General features: G+C 36.9%; 1 protein-coding gene across 1 annotated transcript in view; it reads left to right on the forward strand.

The window, feature by feature from the left end:
• BMERB1 (bMERB domain containing 1) overlaps window positions 1-18,909 on the forward strand; it is a 138,210-nt gene that overhangs the window by 104,490 nt on the left and 14,811 nt on the right. The window contains exon 3 of the mRNA XM_074280610.1: window positions 17,007-17,080. Within this exon, the coding sequence (XP_074136711.1) occupies window positions 17,007-17,080 (74 nt within the window). The remainder of the gene's footprint in view (window positions 1-17,006; window positions 17,081-18,909) is intronic.

Consider the following 18,909-nt stretch of genomic DNA (forward strand, 5'->3'; position numbering starts at 1 on the left):
CCCAGGACTAGCTGTCACTTTTGACAGAGATGAACTTTGGGCTAAGAACCTAGGGAATAAAAGAGAGAGAGAGAGAGAGAGAGAGAGAGAGAGAGAGAGAGAGAGAGAGAGAGAGAGAGAGAGAGAGAGAGAGAGAGAGAGAGAGAACAAGAGACAGAGACATAGAGTGCATGCAGAAAAAAGGGTGTATGGAGAGAAAAACCTTAATATTCCAAATCAGGGAAGAAAATGAGGAGAAAAGTATGCTGTTACAGAAATTGCCAGATGTCATTACCTCAACACTTGATGAGCACCAGAAAGCAGCCTCAGTTTTCATTCTGTAGTGTCACATTCCCAGCTGTATTTCCATACAAGAACCTTGTCATTGATATGACTCTGGCCTAGGAAACAGAGCAGTTGAGTTCTGTTCCTTGCACACTAAACTCATTTCTTGGGCAAATCTCTTGACTTCCCTCCCCCATCTCTGAATTCATTATATTATGGTTTTAGGAGAAATCAATCAGACAAGAAACATTTATTATATGCTTTCTGTTTGCCAAGTAGGGCAGCTAGGTGACACAGTGGACAGAACACCATGACCATGACCATGACACTCAAATCTAGGCTCTGATATTTACTAGCTATGTAACTCTGGGCAAGTTACTTAACCCTCTTTGCCTCAGTTTCCTCATCTGTAAAATGAGCTGGAGAAGGAAATAGCAAACCACTTTAGTATCTTTACAAAGAAATCTTAAGAGGGATTAGATATGACTAAAAAATTACTAAACAACAACATTTGCCAGATACAGTGCTAAATATCTGGAATTCAAAGAAAGGAAAAAACAGTCTCTGCTCTCAAAAAAACTTACATTCTAATGTGGAGAAGAACACTGTTTAGGGCATCTGGAAACATGATTTCCAATTCTACTTCTCCCTCTAATTAGCTCTATTTTGGTCAAGAAACTATTTTCCTGATCCTTAATTTCTTCTTCTGTAAAATTATGGGATTGGATTAGTTGGCTTCTTCCGTTGCTCCCCAGTGACTCTTACATCAAGTTCAGCTTTCATTGCCCAACAAGCCAAATCTTTTCACATTCTGGACTTATTTTACCTATCCTTTAATATACACCAATATTATATTGGTGTATATTCCAGTATAGTCTTCCAATTAAGTCAGTCAGGCTCATTATTGATCCCTTACTTCACCATCCACACTCCATTTTTACTTCTTTTCCTTTGCTCCTATCCTTTCCTCCACTGAGCATATTGTATATTCCCCCTTCTCTTATTCTTCTTCCTCCTTTTCTTCCTTTCAGTTCCTTCAAGAATAAAACTATTCTAGTCCAAAAGAACATATAAGCTGTTAATCTGTAACACATGTTTATCATTTGATAAGTTTGTTAACTGTATCAAGAACTAGATTTCCCTGATTAAATCGTAAGCTACTTGATGGCAAGAATTTCTTTTGTATCATATCCCATAGTGCCATCAGTACTGAATATATACAAGACATTTAACTGTACTTGGCCAAAAAATTCATTGATTGGTTGATTCCAAGCTCAGAGCTGTTGTGCTTCTTTGTAGATTCAAATCAATAAATATTTATTAGGTATCATTCCCATAGGATGCTGCAGGGCATTTTTTTTTTCTTAGCTCTTAGCCATCAGCTCAGCTTTCTAGGATATTTCCACTGGGAGCCAAGGAGGTTAAGAGGTAAAAAAGGTAAGAGGTCATAGTTCATATGTTGCCCTGAATAGCAACCAACAATAGAATTATTAAAGGGTATTCTTTGGGCAAAGGATTTCTCTTGTTCAATTTATCCATGCCTGTCCTGGCTTTCTGGGTGATGTTGAAATAGAAAGATGAATTAGTATAGAAGTAATCACTGTGGTAAAGAAACATATGTTCTACAACTAAATTTCAATTAGAAGTTAGTGAAAATGAAGATGTTAATTTTTTTACCATCTAAATCCATAGATTCTTTGAGATTTATCTATGGATACCTTGAGAGGTCTATGGATACTAGGTTAAGCTCCTATGCTCTAGATTATCTCAGACCCACCAATGTCATTTGGTTGGTTACTGAAAGGCTTGAAAAATCATGTCATGGGCTTGTAAACTCCTTGAAGGAATTGAGTCTATCTTACTCATTTTTGTGGCCATCACAATATCTAATATAGGTACTTGCACAAAGAATGTAGATCAAAGTAAATTTGTTAATTACATAGCAGGCACTCCAGAGAATATAGTGGAAAGAAGTACATTTGGGGAAGTACCTGAGAAGATGGGAATAAGAGAGTAGGTAGTTGGGAAGGGGGAATAAGGTTTATATATTAGCAGCCAGAGGTTCAGAATCACTGTGATAAAGAAAATACAAAGAGGTAGAAGTTTGATTATCATGAAGGAGTAAATTCAGGAAGAGTAATTGGAGAAACCAGGCAGTGGTTGGAGAAAGGTCCATTGAGGGAGGCAGGAGGAAATTAGACTGTTTAAGTTCCTCCCCTAAGAACTTACCTCATGACATGTGGTGATACTGTGTCCTGTAGGAGGTTCACCTCACAGTAGACCAGAGCAAGACAAGGTATGTTGAGGAGATGTCTGATCAGGAATCAGTAGATATCATTGTGAGGTAAGTCTGGTCTAGTCTAGCCTCTGGAGTCCTGGAGAAAATCTAGGGGTGAAGACCAGAGTCTGGGTTGATTCAAGGCTCCCTGTGAAGGCCCTAGAAGGAAGATATGTATGTTGGAAGAGAGAAAGTTGTAAATGGATCCTAGAATGAACAGGACTTGCAAGTTTATAGGGCATTCTGAGAAGATCCTAGAGGGATGGTGAAATCATGAGACAGGTAGCTAGGTATTCAGCTGCTACAGGGCTCATAGTGCTCCTTGGGATAACAGATTTTGATTCAATAACAGACAATAGCAATCTAAAAATAGATTTAATCTTAGCCATGTGGTGTTTTTCTTGGTCTTCTTTTCAAAGCTATCCATCGCTGAGTATGGTTATAACTCCAGCTGCCCTTTTCAGGGAGAGACTTTCTAGTCACTACACCTTAGCAGACAGGATGGTCAGCTGGTAGCCCAGAGTTAACAGTAAAGAAAAACTTATTGACGAGAAGAGATAATGTAATTCCCAATATAGAAAATGTGCCCAGCAAAGAACACAGATACACCTTCCAAAAGAAAGCAACATAACCTCACCAGAGACCATCAGCATCACCACAATGCTAGAGCTGTTTTGTCATAATTGTGGGTATGCACTAGCCGTGCATAAACGTCTACATGTGTGACTTCCATGTTTCTTTCCATGTGTGCCTTCATATGCATATATGGGAAATACTTTCGTTATTTTATTTGATATTTGTCTGTTTAATACTTTTTATTTAAACTAATGTGTGCTTTGGTTGACAGGTAAAAGTAAACACATTTGTGGGAGTTCATGAGCTATAGTTTTAAGTGGTTACTGATCCATTGGATTATTTGAACCTGGGTTCACTTTTCTGGTGATCCATGAATGTGAAGATCATAATGGCTCTTTATTTTGCTATAAATATACTATATCTGGAATATTATATCTATTTCTACGAGTGAGGAGGTTGATAAGACTGGTGTGTATCTGAGGAGGACACCAAGTTGGCAAAGTGAAAATAGGTTGTAAGATCTGTTCAAGGAAATAAAGTTGTTTAGCCTAGAGGAGAAAAGGAGCTTTAAACAGGGAATGACCCATTTCTTCATGTGGAAAAAAATTAGATTTGTTTTGCTTGGTCCCAGAGGGTAGAATTAGAAGAAATAATTGGAAGTTACAGACAGATTTCAGTTCAATGTAAGAGAAACTTCCCATTAGAAATGTTCCAAAATGAAAAGGGCTGTCTTAAAAGATGATAAATTCCCATCATAGGATTCTTGGAGACCACTTGTTCAGAATATTATCTAGGAAATTCTTCTTCAAGTATGGGTGGGCCAGATGAACTCCAAGTGACTTTCAAACAAAAATTGTGTCTATGGATAGAATTAGTTTAGCATCTTAAAGCTGGCAGGGTTGTCTAGTCCTACATAACTCTTCCTTTTATAGATGAGGAAATCAATTCCAGGGAAACAACTTGCTAGTAACTGTCAGTAAGCTAGGTAGTGGCAGAAATAGTACTGGACTCAAGTCTCCTGTGACATGGAAAGAAAAGTAGTACAAATGCCATAAATAATACTTCAACATCTTGGATTTTCCTTAGAAGAAAAGGTTTCATTGTCCGTGGATTTGTTACTCAAATCTATTAACTATCATTGTCACTATGAGATAGCTCATGCATCACTTACACATACTTTTACCCTCCATGCATGTTTTAGTGGGACCTCAGTGCTACTTCTGTTAAAGGAAGCTTTTAAAATTAGTTAAGTTGGCAAAAGAGCAGCTAGTGGCACATCTTCCTGAGTTAAAATACAGCCTCAAATACTTACTAGCTATGTAGTCCTGGCCAAGTCACTTAACCCTATTTACCTCAGTTTCCTCATCTATAAAATAAACTGGAGAAGGAAATGGCAAACTTCTCTGACATCTCTGCCAAGAAAATAGTCAGAAAGAGTGGTACAGGGGGGCAGAGCCAAGATGGTGAAGAAGATATACACAAATGTGTAAGCTCTCTTCTTCCCTTAATACCAACTAGTTAAATCAGTCTCAAAAATAATGCTGAACTGATAAAAACCAAAAGGATTAGTAGCACAACTTACCAGCCGAAGAGAATCTGGAATTTTGACAGAAAAAGTCAGTTCCGAGGGGAGGAAAAAAAAAGACCAGCACAGATAGGGTTGGACTAAAGGCTAGCACATTGTGCCAAACGGGCTGGGGAGAACTCTGGGATCAGAGAAGCACTGAGATAGAGGAATCTGGCATAGGCTGATAGCTCTTCTCTGCTTATAAAACAGCAGATCAGAAGAGAAATCAAAGCCACTTTAAAATATAAAGCCAAATCCTAGAACCACCCCAATCCGTAATTGACTTAACACCAATCTCGGCAAGGCTGGGAGCCGCCTTCTGCTGTCGGGGCTTCTTCTTGGGGCAATTAAGAACCTGAACAGTGGGGAACACAGCCCGGGATAGCCTCTAATCCACATAGTGCGGGGCTCAGCCTGAGGCAGTGGAATCCTAGCAGCAGCCAAACTTCAACAGCAGCAGAACTCCCAGAGCAGTGGAACATCCACAGCAGGGACCGTGGTTTCCAGGCAGACACTTCTGGTTTGAGCACAGGGGCTTTTCAAGTCAGCTGCAAATATCCACGGCCCCAAGGGAGGCTTTGGATGGGGTTTATGATGCTTTCACTGTTCAGCCTTAAACCTCAGGGCAGTCACTAGGCCACACAGCAGGGTTCCTTCACTGGGCACTCCTCACAGCACAGCTGTGCTAACCACCTCTGAGGCATTTCCGGGGAGGAGGGAGGGGAACTCTCTCCCAGAGCTCTCTCTTAACCCCATCACAATTTTGCTGCATTCCATCTTGTCTGGGAGGAAGCTGGTAAATTTCCTTCCCAAGGGCAGACCCCCACAGAGTTTAAACAATGAGTAAGAAGCTGAAGAGAACAATTCACACCTTCTATACAGAGAAAGATTAAGTATCCAACCCTGAGGAGGCTAACAGGAGACAGTCTCCAGATAACACCCTAAAGGGGAATGATACCTGCCCACCATAACATAACTCTCTTCTAGAAGAGACTATTAAAAAGTTAAGAGAGTTTGAAGAAAAATGGGGAAAGAGAATCTATGATAGAGAATAACAATGTCCTGAAATTTGAGTTGGAAAAAATAAAGAATTCACAGAAGGTACAGGGTAACAAAATCTGTGAATTGGAAAAGGTTAAAAAAATCACAGGAAAAATCATTGGAAAAGATAAAATATTCCCAAGAAAGTAAGATTTGTGAGTTGGAAAAAGAAAATAACTCTCTAAAAAAAAATTAGTGAATTGCAAAAAAATTCAACAGAGAAAAATAATTGATTTAAAAACTCAATTGGATATATATAAAAAGAACTAAAAATGTGAATAAAGATAATAACTCATTAAAAATCAGGACTGAACAATTAGAAATGAATTATTCATTGAGAAACCAAGAATCAATCAAACAAAACAAAACAAAAAAAAATGAAAAGCTGGAGAATAATGTCAAATATTTACTGGGAAAATCTATAGACCTGGAAAATAGATCTAGGAGAGATAATCTGAGGATCTTTGGACTTCTCAAAAATTATGATGAAAGAAAGAGCCTAGATTCTATTTTACAGGAAATCATCAAAGAGAACTGTCCAGAGATAATAGAAACAGAAGGGAAAATAGGCGTTGAAAGAATTCATCGAACACCTTCTGAAAGAGACCCTAAAAAAAGAACTCCATGGAACATAGTGGCTAAGCTGCAGAACTACCAAACTAAGAAAAAATATTGCAAGCAGCTAGGAGAAAACAATTCAAATATCAAGGTGACACAATAAGGGTCACACAAGATCTGGCTGCCTCCACATTAAAGGATTGAAGGGCCTGGAACCTGATATTCTGAAAGGCAAAAGAACTAGGATTGCAACCAAGAATAAACTACCCAGCTAAGTTTAGCATTTTCTTCCATGGAAGAAGATGATTATTTAGTGAAACAGAGTAATTCCATTTGTTTCTAAGAAAAGAAAAAAAAAAACAGAATTAAACAAAAAATTTGATCTACATCCACAAGACTCAAGAGAAACAGAAAAAGGTAAAAAGAACTCTAGAGAACTGTATCTCTGTTGTGGATATACAGAAAGTCCACATGGATAATTTGATTTTACTGATATAACATAAAAAAAGAGAAGTAGTAAAGGGAAGGGGATAGTATCAGAAAAAGGGAAAGGAGAGATAAAAAGAGGGAAACTACATTTCAGGAAGAGGCATAGAAAATCTACCACATCTGAGGGAATTTAGAGAGGGGGAGAAACATTGTGTGAATCTTACTCTCATCAGAGTAGGCTCAAAGAATAAATAATTGACATATTTATTTTTCAGAGAATTCTCTCTCACCTCATTATAAGGGGGGAGAGAAAAGGGGAAAAGGAAAAGAGGAACAAGGGAAGGGTACAAGAAAGGGGAAGAAACTTAAAAGGAGGGGGAGGGATACTAAAAAGGGAGGGCTGTGCATCACAAGTAGGGTCCATAAATTAAATACAGGGGAAGGGATTCAGGGGGGACAAGGGAAAAAAGGATAATCAGGGGATAATATGATGACAGGAAATACAGAATTAGTAATTATAACTGTGAATGGGATGAACTCTCCCATTAAACGGAGGCAGATAGCAGACTGGATCAAAAGTCAGAACCCTACAATATGTTGTTTACAGGAAACACATTTAAAGCAGGGAGATATATACAGAGTAAAGATAAAAGGTTGGAGCAGAATTTATTATGCTTCAGGTGAAGTCAAAAAAGCGGGGTAGCCATCCTTATATCAGATCAAGCAAAAGCAAAAATTGATCTAATTAAAAGAGATAAGGAAGGAAACTATATTTTGCTAAAAGGTAGCATAGACAATGAAGCCATATCAATATTAAACATATATGCACCAAGTGGTATAGCATCTAACTTCCTAAAGGAGAAGTTAAGAGAGTTGCAAGAAGAAATGGACAGCAAAACTATAATAGTGGGAGATCTCAACTTTGCACTCTCAGAATTAGATAAATAAAACCACAAAACAAATAAGAAAGAAATTAAAGAGATAAATAGAACATTAGAAAAACTAGGCATGATGGATCTTTGGAGAAAACTGAATGGTGATAGAAAGGAGTATACTTTCTTCTCAGCAGTTCATGGAACCTATACAAAAATTGACCATATATTGGGACATAAAGATCTCAAAATTAAATGCAGGAAGGCAGAAATAGTAAATGCCTTCTCAGATCACAATGCAATAAAAACTACATTCAACAAGAAGTTAGGGGTAAATAGACCAAAAAGTAATTGGAAACTAAATAATCTCATTTTAAAGAATGACTGGGTAAAACAGCAAGTTATAGAAACAATTAATAATTTCACCCAAGATAATGACAATGATGAGACATCATACCAAAATTTGTGGGATGCAGCTAAAGCTGTAATAAGGGAAAATTTCATATCTTCAGAGGCTTACTTGAATAAAATAGAGAAAGAGAAGATCAATGAATTGGGCCTGCAACTTAAAAAGCTAGAAAAAGACCAAATTTAAAACCCCCAACCAAAAACTAAACTTGAAATTCTAAAATTAAAAGGAGAAATTAATAATATTGAAAGTAAAAAAAAAAACTATTGAATTAATAAATAAAACTAAGAGTTGGTTTTATTAAAAAGCCAATAAAATAGATAAACCTTTGGTAAATCTGATCAGAAAAAGGAAAGAGGAAAATCAAATTGTTAGTTTTAAAAATGAAAAGGGGGATCTTTCCACCAATGAAGAGGAAATTAGAGAAATAATGAGTTACATTGCCCAACTTTATGCCAATAAATTTGATAACTTAAGTGAAATGTATGACTACCTCCAAAAATATAGGCTTCTTAGATTAACTGAGGAGAAGGTAAACTGCTTAAATAGTCCCATTTCAGAAAAAGAAATAGAACAAGCTATTAATCAACTCCCCAGGAAAAAATCCCCAGGACCAGATGGATTTACATGTGAATTCTACCAAACATTTAAAGAACAATTAGCCCCAATGTTATATAAACTATTTGAAAAAATAGGGGATGAAGGAGTCCTACCAAACTCCTTTTATGACACAGACACGGTACTGATACCTAAACCAGGTAGGCTGAAAACTGAGAAAGAAAACTACAGACCAATCTCCTTAATGAATATTGATGCTAAAATCTTAAATAAGATATTAGCAAAAAGACTTCAGAAAATCATCCCCAGGATAATCCACTACGATCAAGTAAGATTTATACCAGGAATGCGGGGCTGGTTTAATATTAGGAAAACTATTAGTATAATTGATCATATTAATAATCAAATTAATAAAAACCATAAGATGCAGAAAAAGCATTTGATAAAATACAACATCTATTCCTACTAAAAACGCTTGAAGAGTATAGAAATAAATGGACCATTCCTTAAAATAGTTAGGAGCATATATTTAAGACCATCAGTAAGCATAATATGTAATGGAGATAAACTGGAACCTTTCCCAGTAAGATCAGGAACGAAACAATGTTGCCCACTATCACCATTACTATTCAATATTGTATTAGAAACACTAGCCTTGGCAGTAAGAGTCGAGAAAGAGATTAAAGGAATAAGAGTAGGTAAAGAGGAAATCAAACTGTCACTCTTTGCAGATGACATGATTGTATACTTAGAGAACCCCAGAGATTCTAATAAAAATTTATTAAAAATAATTCACAACTTTATCAAAGTTGCTGGATACAAAATAAATCCACATAAATCCTCAGCATTTTTATACATCACCAACAAAATGCAATAGCAAGATATACAAAGAGAAATTCCATTCAAAACAACTGTTGAAAGTATAAAATATTTGGGAATCCATCTATCAAAGAAAAGTCAGGAATTGTATGAGCAAAATTATAAAACACTTGCCACAAAAATAAAGTCAGATTTAAATAACTGGAAAGACATTCAGTGCTCGTGGATAGGCCGAGCGAATATAATATTGATGACAGTATTCCCCAAACTAATCTATTTAGTTAGTGCTATATCAGTCAGACTCTCAAGAAACTATTTTAATGACCTAGAAAAAATAACAACAAAATTCATATGGAAGAATAAAAATATGGAAGAATTTCAAGGAAATTAATGAAAAAAAAGTCAGATCAAGGTGGTCTAGCTGTACCTGATCTAAAGCTATATTATAAAGCAGCAGTCACCAAAACCATTTGGTATTGGCTAAAAAATAGACTAATTAATCAGTGGAACAGATTAGGTTCACAGGAGTAAATAGGGTACAACTATAGCAATCTAGTGTTTGACAAACCCAAAGATACCAACATTTGGGATAAGAATTCATTATTTGAAAAAAAAACTGTTGGGAAAACTGGAAATTAGTATGGCAAAAATTAGATATGGACCCACACTTAACATCATATACCAAGATAAAATCATAATGGGTCCATGATTTAGGCATAAAGAATGAGATCATAAATAAATTAGAGGAACAGAGGATAGTCTACCTCTCAGACCTGTGGAGGAGGAAGGAATTTATGATCAAAGGAGAACTAGAGATCATTATTGATCACAAAATAGAAGATTTTGATTATATCAAATTAAAAAACTTTTATACAAACAAAACTAATGCAAACAAAATTAGAAGGGAAATAACAAATTGGGAAAATATTTTTATAGTTAAAGGTTCTGATAAAGGTCTCATTTCCAAAAAATATAGAGAACTGACTCTAATTTATAAGAAATCAAACCATTCTCCAATTGATAAATGGTCAAAGGATATGAACAGACAATTTTCAGATGATGAAATTGAAACTATATCTACTCATATGAAAGAGTGTTCCAAATCACTACTGATCAGAGAAATCCAAATTAAGACAACTCTGAGATACCACTACACACCTGTCAGATTGGCTAAGATGACAGGAACAAATAATGATGAATGTTGGAGGGGATGTGGGAAAACTAGGACACTGATGCATTGTTGGTGGAGTTGTGAAAGAATCCGGCCATTCTGGAGAGCAATTTGGAACTATGCCCAAAAAGTTATCAAATTGTGCATATCCTTTGATTCAGCAGTGCTACTACTGAGCTTATATCCCAAAGAAATACTAAAGAGGGGAAAGGAACCTCTGTGTGCCAAAATGTTTGTGGCAGCTCTTTTTGTAGTGGCTAGAAACTGGAAAATGAACGGATGTCCATCAATTGGAGAATGGTTGGGTAAATTATGGTATATGAATGTTATGGAATATTATTGTTCTGTAAAAAATGACCAACAGGATGAATACAGAGAGGCTTGGAGAGACTTACATGAACTGATGCTGAGTGAAACGAGCAGAACCAGAAGATCACTATACACTTCAACAACAATATTGTATTCTGATGGAAATGGTTATCTTCAACATAAAGAAGATCCAACTCATTTCCAGTTGATCAATTATGGACAGAAACAACTACACCTAGAGAAGAAACACTGGGAACTGAATGTAAACTGTTTGTACTACTGTCTTTCTACCCAGGTTACTTATACTTCGGAATCCAATTCTTAATGTACAACAAGAAAATTGGATTTACACACATATATTGTATCTAGGTTATATTGTAACACATTTAATATGTATGGGATTGCCTGTCTTCTAGGGGAGGGAGGAGAAAATTTGGAAAAATGAATACAAGGGATAATGTTGTTGTTGTTGTTGTTTTAAAATTTATTTATTTTTTTCTTTTTTTTAATTTTTTAAATTAATTTTTATTATTATAACATTTTCTTTGACAGTACATATTCCTAGGTAATTTTTTTTTACAACATTATCCATTGTACTCCCTTCTGTTCCAAATTTTTCCCCTTCTTCCCTCCACCCCCTCCCCTAGATGGCAGGCATTCCCATACATATTAAATATTTTATAGTATATCCCAGGTACAATATATATGTGCAGAACCAAATTTTGTTGTTGTTATTGTTGCAAAAGGAAGAATTGTATTCGGAAGCTAAAAATAATCTGGGAAGAAAAACAAAACAAAACAAAACAAAACAGTGCTCACAGTTTAAACTCATTTCCCAGTGTTCCTTTTCTGGATATAGCTGATTCTGTCCATCATTGATCAATTGGAATTGGATTAGCTCTTCTCTATGTTGAAGATATCCACTTCCATCAGAATACATCCTCATATATTATCATTGTTGAAGTGTATAATGATCTTCTGGTTCTGCTCGTTTCACTTAACATCAGTTGATATAAGTCTCTCCATGCCTCTCTGTATTCCTCCTGTTGGTCATTTCTTACAGAACAATAATATTCCATAACATTCATGTATCATAATTTACCCAACCATTCTCCAATTGATGGACATCCATTCATTTTCCAGTTTCTATCCACTATGAAAAGAGCTGCCAGAAACATTTTGGCACATACAGGTCCCTTTCCCTTCTTTAGTATTTCCTTGGGATATAAGCCCAGGAGTAGCACTGCTGGGTCAAAGGGTATGCACATTTTGATAACTTTTTGGGCATAATTCCAGATTGCTCTCCAGAATGGCCGGATTCTTTCACAACTCCACCAATAATGCATCAGTGTCCCAGTTTTCCCACATCCCCTCCAACATTCATCATTATTTGTTCCTGTCATTTTAGCCAATCTGACAGGTGTGTAGTGGTATCTCAGAGTTGTCTTAATTTGGATTTCTCTGATCAACAGTGATTTTGGAACACTCTTTCATATGAGTGGAAATAGTTTCAATTTCATCATCTGAAAATTGTCTGTTCATATCCTTTGACCATTTATCAATTGGAGAATGGCTTGATTTCTTATAAATTAAAGTCAATTCTCTGTATATTTTGGAGATGAGGCCTTTATCAGAACCTTTAACTGTAAAAATGTTTTCTCAATTTGTTACTTCCCTTCTAATCTTGTTTGCATTAGTTTTGTTTGTGCAGAAACTTTTTAATTTGGTGTAATCAAAATGTTCTATTTTGTGATCAATAATGGTCTCTAGGTCTCCCTTGGACACAAACTCCTTCCTCCTCCACAAGTCTGAGAGGTAGACTATCCTATGTTCCTCCAATTTATTTATGATTTCGTTCTTTATGCCTAAATCTTGGACCCATTTTGATCTTATCTTAGTATGTGGTGTTAAATGTGGGTCCATGCCTAGTCTCTGCCATACTAATTTCCAGTTTTCCCAGCAGTTTTTGTCAAATAATGAATTCTTATCCCAAAAGTTGGGATGTTTGGGTTTGTCAAACATTACATTGCTGTTTTTATTCACTGTCTTGCCCTGTGAACCTAACCTATTCCACTGATCAACTAGTCTATTTCTTAGCCAATACCAAATGGTTTTGGTGACTGTTGCTTTATAATATAGTTCTAGATCAGGTACAGCTAGACCACCTTCATTTAATTTTTTTCATTACTTCCCTTGTTGTAAAATGTTGTAATGTTGTAAAAAAAAAAACTACTCATGCATATGTACTGTCAAAAAATTATAATTATAAAATTAATTTAAAAAAGAGTTGTACACAATTGAAAAACAACTGAACTACATAAGTTGGCAAAGGACAAATAAACACAGTACCAAACCTGTTTCCATTTGGCCCTAGGACATCCTGACCTATCCCAAAGCTTACAAACTAAGACTGGTATTTACTTTCTCCATCCAAAGATGAGAAAATCAAATCATCAACAGAGCCTGACTCCATAACAGGTTATAAGAAAAGATGTAACGTTCTTCTTCTGGAGTTCTTAACCATTTTTGTGTTATTCCCCTTTGACATGAAAACTATGAACATTTTCTCAGAATAATGAAGGAAATATTAAATTTTAGTTACAAGTTAATGAAAATAAAGATATCGTTTTTCCCATCCAAGTTTATGGGCTTCCAGAAATTTACAGATGGATCCAGGGTCTTTGAACTCCCGATTAAGAACCTCTGACCTACTGTCTCTACTGTCCAGTGACCAGCAAGCTCCCCTTCTCTTGTCAGAATCCATGATTCATGGAAGACCATCTAGAGAGGATTTTATTTTTGATGCTAATAATGATGATTTTCTCCTGAAAAATAAAAATTTATTTTGAAAATTTCCCCTATCCCCTAAGAATTTTAAAATACACATTAAGTATACAAATAAATCATTTTCCTCTGCCTTTTTGTTCAAGTCTGCCTCTGTCTCAGCAGGCCTTACATTAGGTTGTATCTTAAGTCCCTAGTGCATAAAGACCATGTTGTTTTAAATTAAATTTTGTAAAGAACCACATATTAGTCTGACAATCTCTTCTCACTTCTTTCCATTGAACTAGATAAAATAATGTATTTGGCCCACCTGGCCCAGCATGAAAGACCAAGGCTTTTAATAACACAAGCTGAGCTTCTCCCCACCCTTTTCCTTCATTAATCAAGATCTTAGAAATGATAAATCTCTCTAGACTAGAGCCCTGGAAGCTTTAGGATTGCAACACACCAGTCATAACAAGGAGAATCACTACTTAAAAATGAAGTATTATTGGTTGAAGGTCCATGGAGGAAGGGTAATATAATAGCAAGGAAGCACCACAGTTGGAATCAGGAAACCAACTGTGATTGTAGAAGAAGGAGGAGGAGGAAAAGGAGAAGGAGAAGGAGAAGGAAGGGGAGAAGGAGGAGGAGGAAATGGACATAAACAAAACATTTTTAAAAATATACCAAAGAGAGTGGAAAGAGATGCATGAGCAGGGTGGTTCTGATACTACCATGTTAAATTTAACCTATACTTTAAAAATAAACTAGATAAATGAAATTCATCTTCATTTATAATTTCATTTTCTCTTCTCTTTTGTATATTGAAATGTTTATATTTAGTGATGTTTGTAATAAAAAAGGAAATTTAGGGGCAGCTTGGTGGCACAGTGGATGGAGCACCAGCCCTGAAATCAGGAGGATCTGAGTTCAAATTTGACCTCAGACACTTAACATGTTTTAGTTGTGTGTCCCTGGGCAAGTTACTTAACCCCAATTGCCTCAGCAAATAAATAAATAAATATAAAAGAAAATGTATATTAAAAATAAACCAGGCATACTGAGCTCATGAACAGTTTACTAAGAAATGTAATTTAGAGATTTCTCCAAAGCATTTTCAGAATGTGATATCCTGGACTGTTTCTCTGTGTAAAATGGAGAATTTTTTTTTAACTACCTACATCCAAAGTTTTTTTATGAGGTAAACTTTTAAAAAGCTTTCCCCTTAAGTCCAAATGATACTTACTATAGTTCTGTGACCTTGGGCATTTCACTTAAGCCTCTTTTTCCTTTACTGAAAAATGAGGGAAACCTCTGCCCTATGCATTTCATAACATTTTTCTGAGAACCAAATGAGGTTATATAAAAGTTCTCTATTAAGTATAAAGTTATTGTCCTCCCTGATGATATTACTTGGTAGTTCCATCAAGAAATACTTTATATCAATTTGTATAGAGATAATTTGTATCTACTTGTAATCATCTTGGTGTATGTTGTTTCTTTTCAAGTTCCTTGAAGTCATTGCCTGTTAAGTTTTTGCTTCTGTGTCCTCAGAGCCTGATATTGCCAGTGATTTTGATGAGGGCTGAAGTCCCTTTAAGATTCCTTTCTAATTGCCCAACCCATGGCTGATCTTGATTCACAAATCCTGGTCAAAGGCACCCTTTAAATATCCGTGCCCAGCCTCCACCCTCAGCTCAGCTTCCCCCAGCCCTCACCTGATCTGAACTAACTGAAAAGCCCCCCCCCCAGAACTTAGGGGTACTGCCCATCACCTTTTGGATATAAAAGAGGTGAGCCGGAACGCCCTCATTGCAGGAGCCCTCCCAGCCAACACATGGTACCCTTCCAGCCATGTAAGGGTCCCTGCCCACCCAACGGCCACCTCTGGCCCTGGCATCTTTCTAACTGAACTTTACTTCCAAATTTCTACAATAAACCTTTTATCAATCTAGGTTTTCAGGCCTGTGAATTCATTTTACAGGGGACACTGCGCCTCATGGGATTATCTATGTGCCAAGAAATGGGGTTCCCCCTTTCCTTTCCCTCATTAATTTCAGTTGTGTCCAACTCTTTGCAACCCCATTTGGGTTTTTCTTGGCAAAAATATGGTAGTGATTTGCCCTTTCCTTTGCCAGCTCATTTCACAAATGAGGCAAACTAGATTGAGTGACTTGTTCAGGGTCATAAAGCTAATAAGTAGCTCGGGCCAGCTTTGAACCCAAGAAGATGAATCTTCCTGACTCCAGACCAGGTACTCTGTCCATTGAGCCACCTGGCTGCCCAATATTGTCAGGAACCTAAAAATGCTTATTGAATGAATGATATAATGAAACAAATGATTTTATTTTTATTGGCAATAGATTAAAACATTTTGCTAGAATTTGGAGGCTCAAAAAAGAGAGAGAGGGACTGAACTTGTGATTTCCTTGACATGGAGCTCCCTCTGTCAATGTAAGGTGGCTCTTTCTGTGTAATTTAAAAACTTAGATCAAGATGACTGGAGCTGGCCACTGGACTAAGATGGATCGTGAGGAAAGTGAGGCAGATGACCTTGCATAGCTCTCCCTCATTTAAATCCAATTCATTTGCTTGTTATGGAATTACCTCCCTGTGGTCATGGTCCTCTTCAAGAACAAAGGATAAACAATAACAAGAACCTTGGAGCATTTCTTAGAGCAAGAGAGGTTTAATGACTTACCCATCCTAATATAGGTAGTTTGTTTTAGAGCTAGGACTTAAACCCAGCTCCTCCAAAATTTAAGGTTGGGTTTATTCCATACCACTTTGTCTCTCAGGCTTTCAAAATGGATTGCAATAATTGCCATTATTGTCTCTCTCCTTCTTGCCCCTCTGCCCCTAATTTCCTTCCCTCTCCTTTTTCTCATCTGCCTAGCATTTTCTTTCTCCTATGAAAAATTATAAAGCAGCACTTTCAGTCAATTCCAGCAGTTTAGGCTAATCTCACTTTTAGCTGAAGAAAAGGGTAGGGGTCTGTTTTCAAAACAACACAAGAGAGTCACTAATGAAAAAAAAAACAGCTGAGGAGGAATTTGTGGGAGATATTTGTATCTATCTGGCACAGCACAAATAAGCTTGAGGGGTGTCGGGCACCTGCTAGGATCACACCCTACACATACACACTCCTTTCTTTTTCTAAAATAATGTCTCAAGTGACAATGATAACAAACACCTTGTCAGTTGCTGATGAAATGATCAGCTCAGGCCCCTGGCGATTGGAGGGAAAAATTCTCAAGTAGCAAAAAGCACTCTGTCATGCTGATTTGGGGGTGGAGGTGGATTTTTGACAAAGCTTCAGAAAGGAGAAATAACCCAAATCTGTTTTTAAGTGTGATTTTTTTTTCTCTCTCTCTCTCCTGTTTGTATAGGATGGATGATATCCAACTGTGCAAGGACATCATGGACCTTAAACAAGAACTGCAGAATTTAGTCGCCATTCCAGGTAATGGTTCAACTATTTCAGAAATGCTTGGAGATCCAAGAGCCTACTCCCTCCCACATTCACTATGTCTGGAAGACTAGACCATCTACCCTTCTTACTTTCTATAGTGGGTGACCTAGAGACCTAGCATTCAGGGCTATCTCCAGTTGTCCTGATGTATAACTGGCCACTGGACTCAGATGGCTCTGGAGGAGAAAGTGAGGAAGGTGATCTTTCACAGCCCTCCCTCACTTAAATCCAATTTACTTGCATGTTACAGTATATTCTCCCTGATGTCATGATCCCCTTCAAGAATGGAAGGACAAACAACAACAGCAAAGTGTTTGGCCTACAGTAAGCACTTAGTAAATACTTGTTGACCCACACTGACATCTGCAGCTTGTTATTTTTGTTTTGTCACTATTTGTGGTCCCATTTGGAGTTTTCTTAGCAGAGATACTGAAGTGGTGTGCCATTTCCTTCTCTGGCTCATTTTACAGATGAGGAAACTGAGATAAACAGGGTTGAGTGATTTGCTTAGGGTCACACAGTTAGTAAATATCTGATGCTAGATTTGAATTCAGGAAAATTGAGTCTTCCTGATTCCAAGCCCAGTGTTCCATCTTCTGTGCCACCCAGCTGCCCTGCAACATGTACCAATAATATATTACTAGTCCACACTTTTTTTTTTCCATTGGCACTATCTGTAGACCTTTCCAGCCAACCCTTCTGGCACTGTTCTGTCAAATTCAGGCTTCTTTCCCTTGCCCTGCAGGAAGTATATTCTTTAAGTTATATTGTACTAGGAAAAAAAATGAGATTATCCAATCATATGGTCCAGTGGAAAGAGCTGAGATGAGGTGTTCCAAAATGATAACCTTGTATAACACTTAAAGGTTTGCAAAACACTTTATGTATATATTTTTCCATTTAAGTCTCACAACAACCCTTCAAGGTAGAACCAACAGACATAATTTTCCTTATTTTGCTGATAAAAAACTGAGACTAACTGAAGGAAAGTGGTTTGACCATGGTCACATAGTAGTGTTCAGGGTGATTTTCAAACTCCTACACTTAGGTTTTTTTCTGTCTGTCCAGGGCTATATGTGCTACATCGATCTCCCTCTCAACTGTTTGACTTGAAGTCAAAAGACCTGGATTTAAATCTCAACTCTGATAACTTATTCTTACTCTGTGCCTTTAAACCAATCATGTAACCTTTCTAAGCCTCAATTTCCCCATCTATAAAATGAAGGTCCCGGATTAGTTGATTTCTAATGTCCTTTTGACTTCTTCATCCTATGATCCTTATCTGACCCTTTCTTTAATTTACAGATGAAGCAGCTAAACCCCAGTGAAGGAAAATGCCTTTCCCGAAATCACATGGTTGGAGTGGTGGATGCAGAAACTATAGCCAAGTCTCTTGACTCCCAGTGTAACATTCTTTCCACTGCAAAAAGTAACCTAAATTAAAGAGGGGAAACCAAAAAGAGAGGCCAAGCCATGGTCCCACTGTAATGTTTATTTGAGGACTGGAAGTTCATAGCCATGATTCCTTGGTCTACAGTCCTGTCAATGCCATTTTTTTTTCTCAGCCCAAAGTCTTCCCTGAATAAACCACAACATGAAATAGGCACTAGAGACTCCCTCCTCCTTATCTTTACTCCGCCTCCTCACTTTCTCACCAAGAGTTCTCCCTCTCTATTTTCAGAGCTGTACCAGGTCCTAGATGAATTTAGCTGAGGTTAGAGAAAAATCAGAGCTTTTAGCAATGGGTAATAAAAGTATTAAGTTAAAAATACACCAAGTCACCAAGAAAATTATGTTTCTCAAGGTAAAGACCTGCTGCT

Source organism: Sminthopsis crassicaudata, chromosome 1, assembly GCF_048593235.1.
Source record: "Sminthopsis crassicaudata isolate SCR6 chromosome 1, ASM4859323v1, whole genome shotgun sequence".
NCBI lineage: Eukaryota > Metazoa > Chordata > Mammalia > Dasyuromorphia > Dasyuridae > Sminthopsis > Sminthopsis crassicaudata.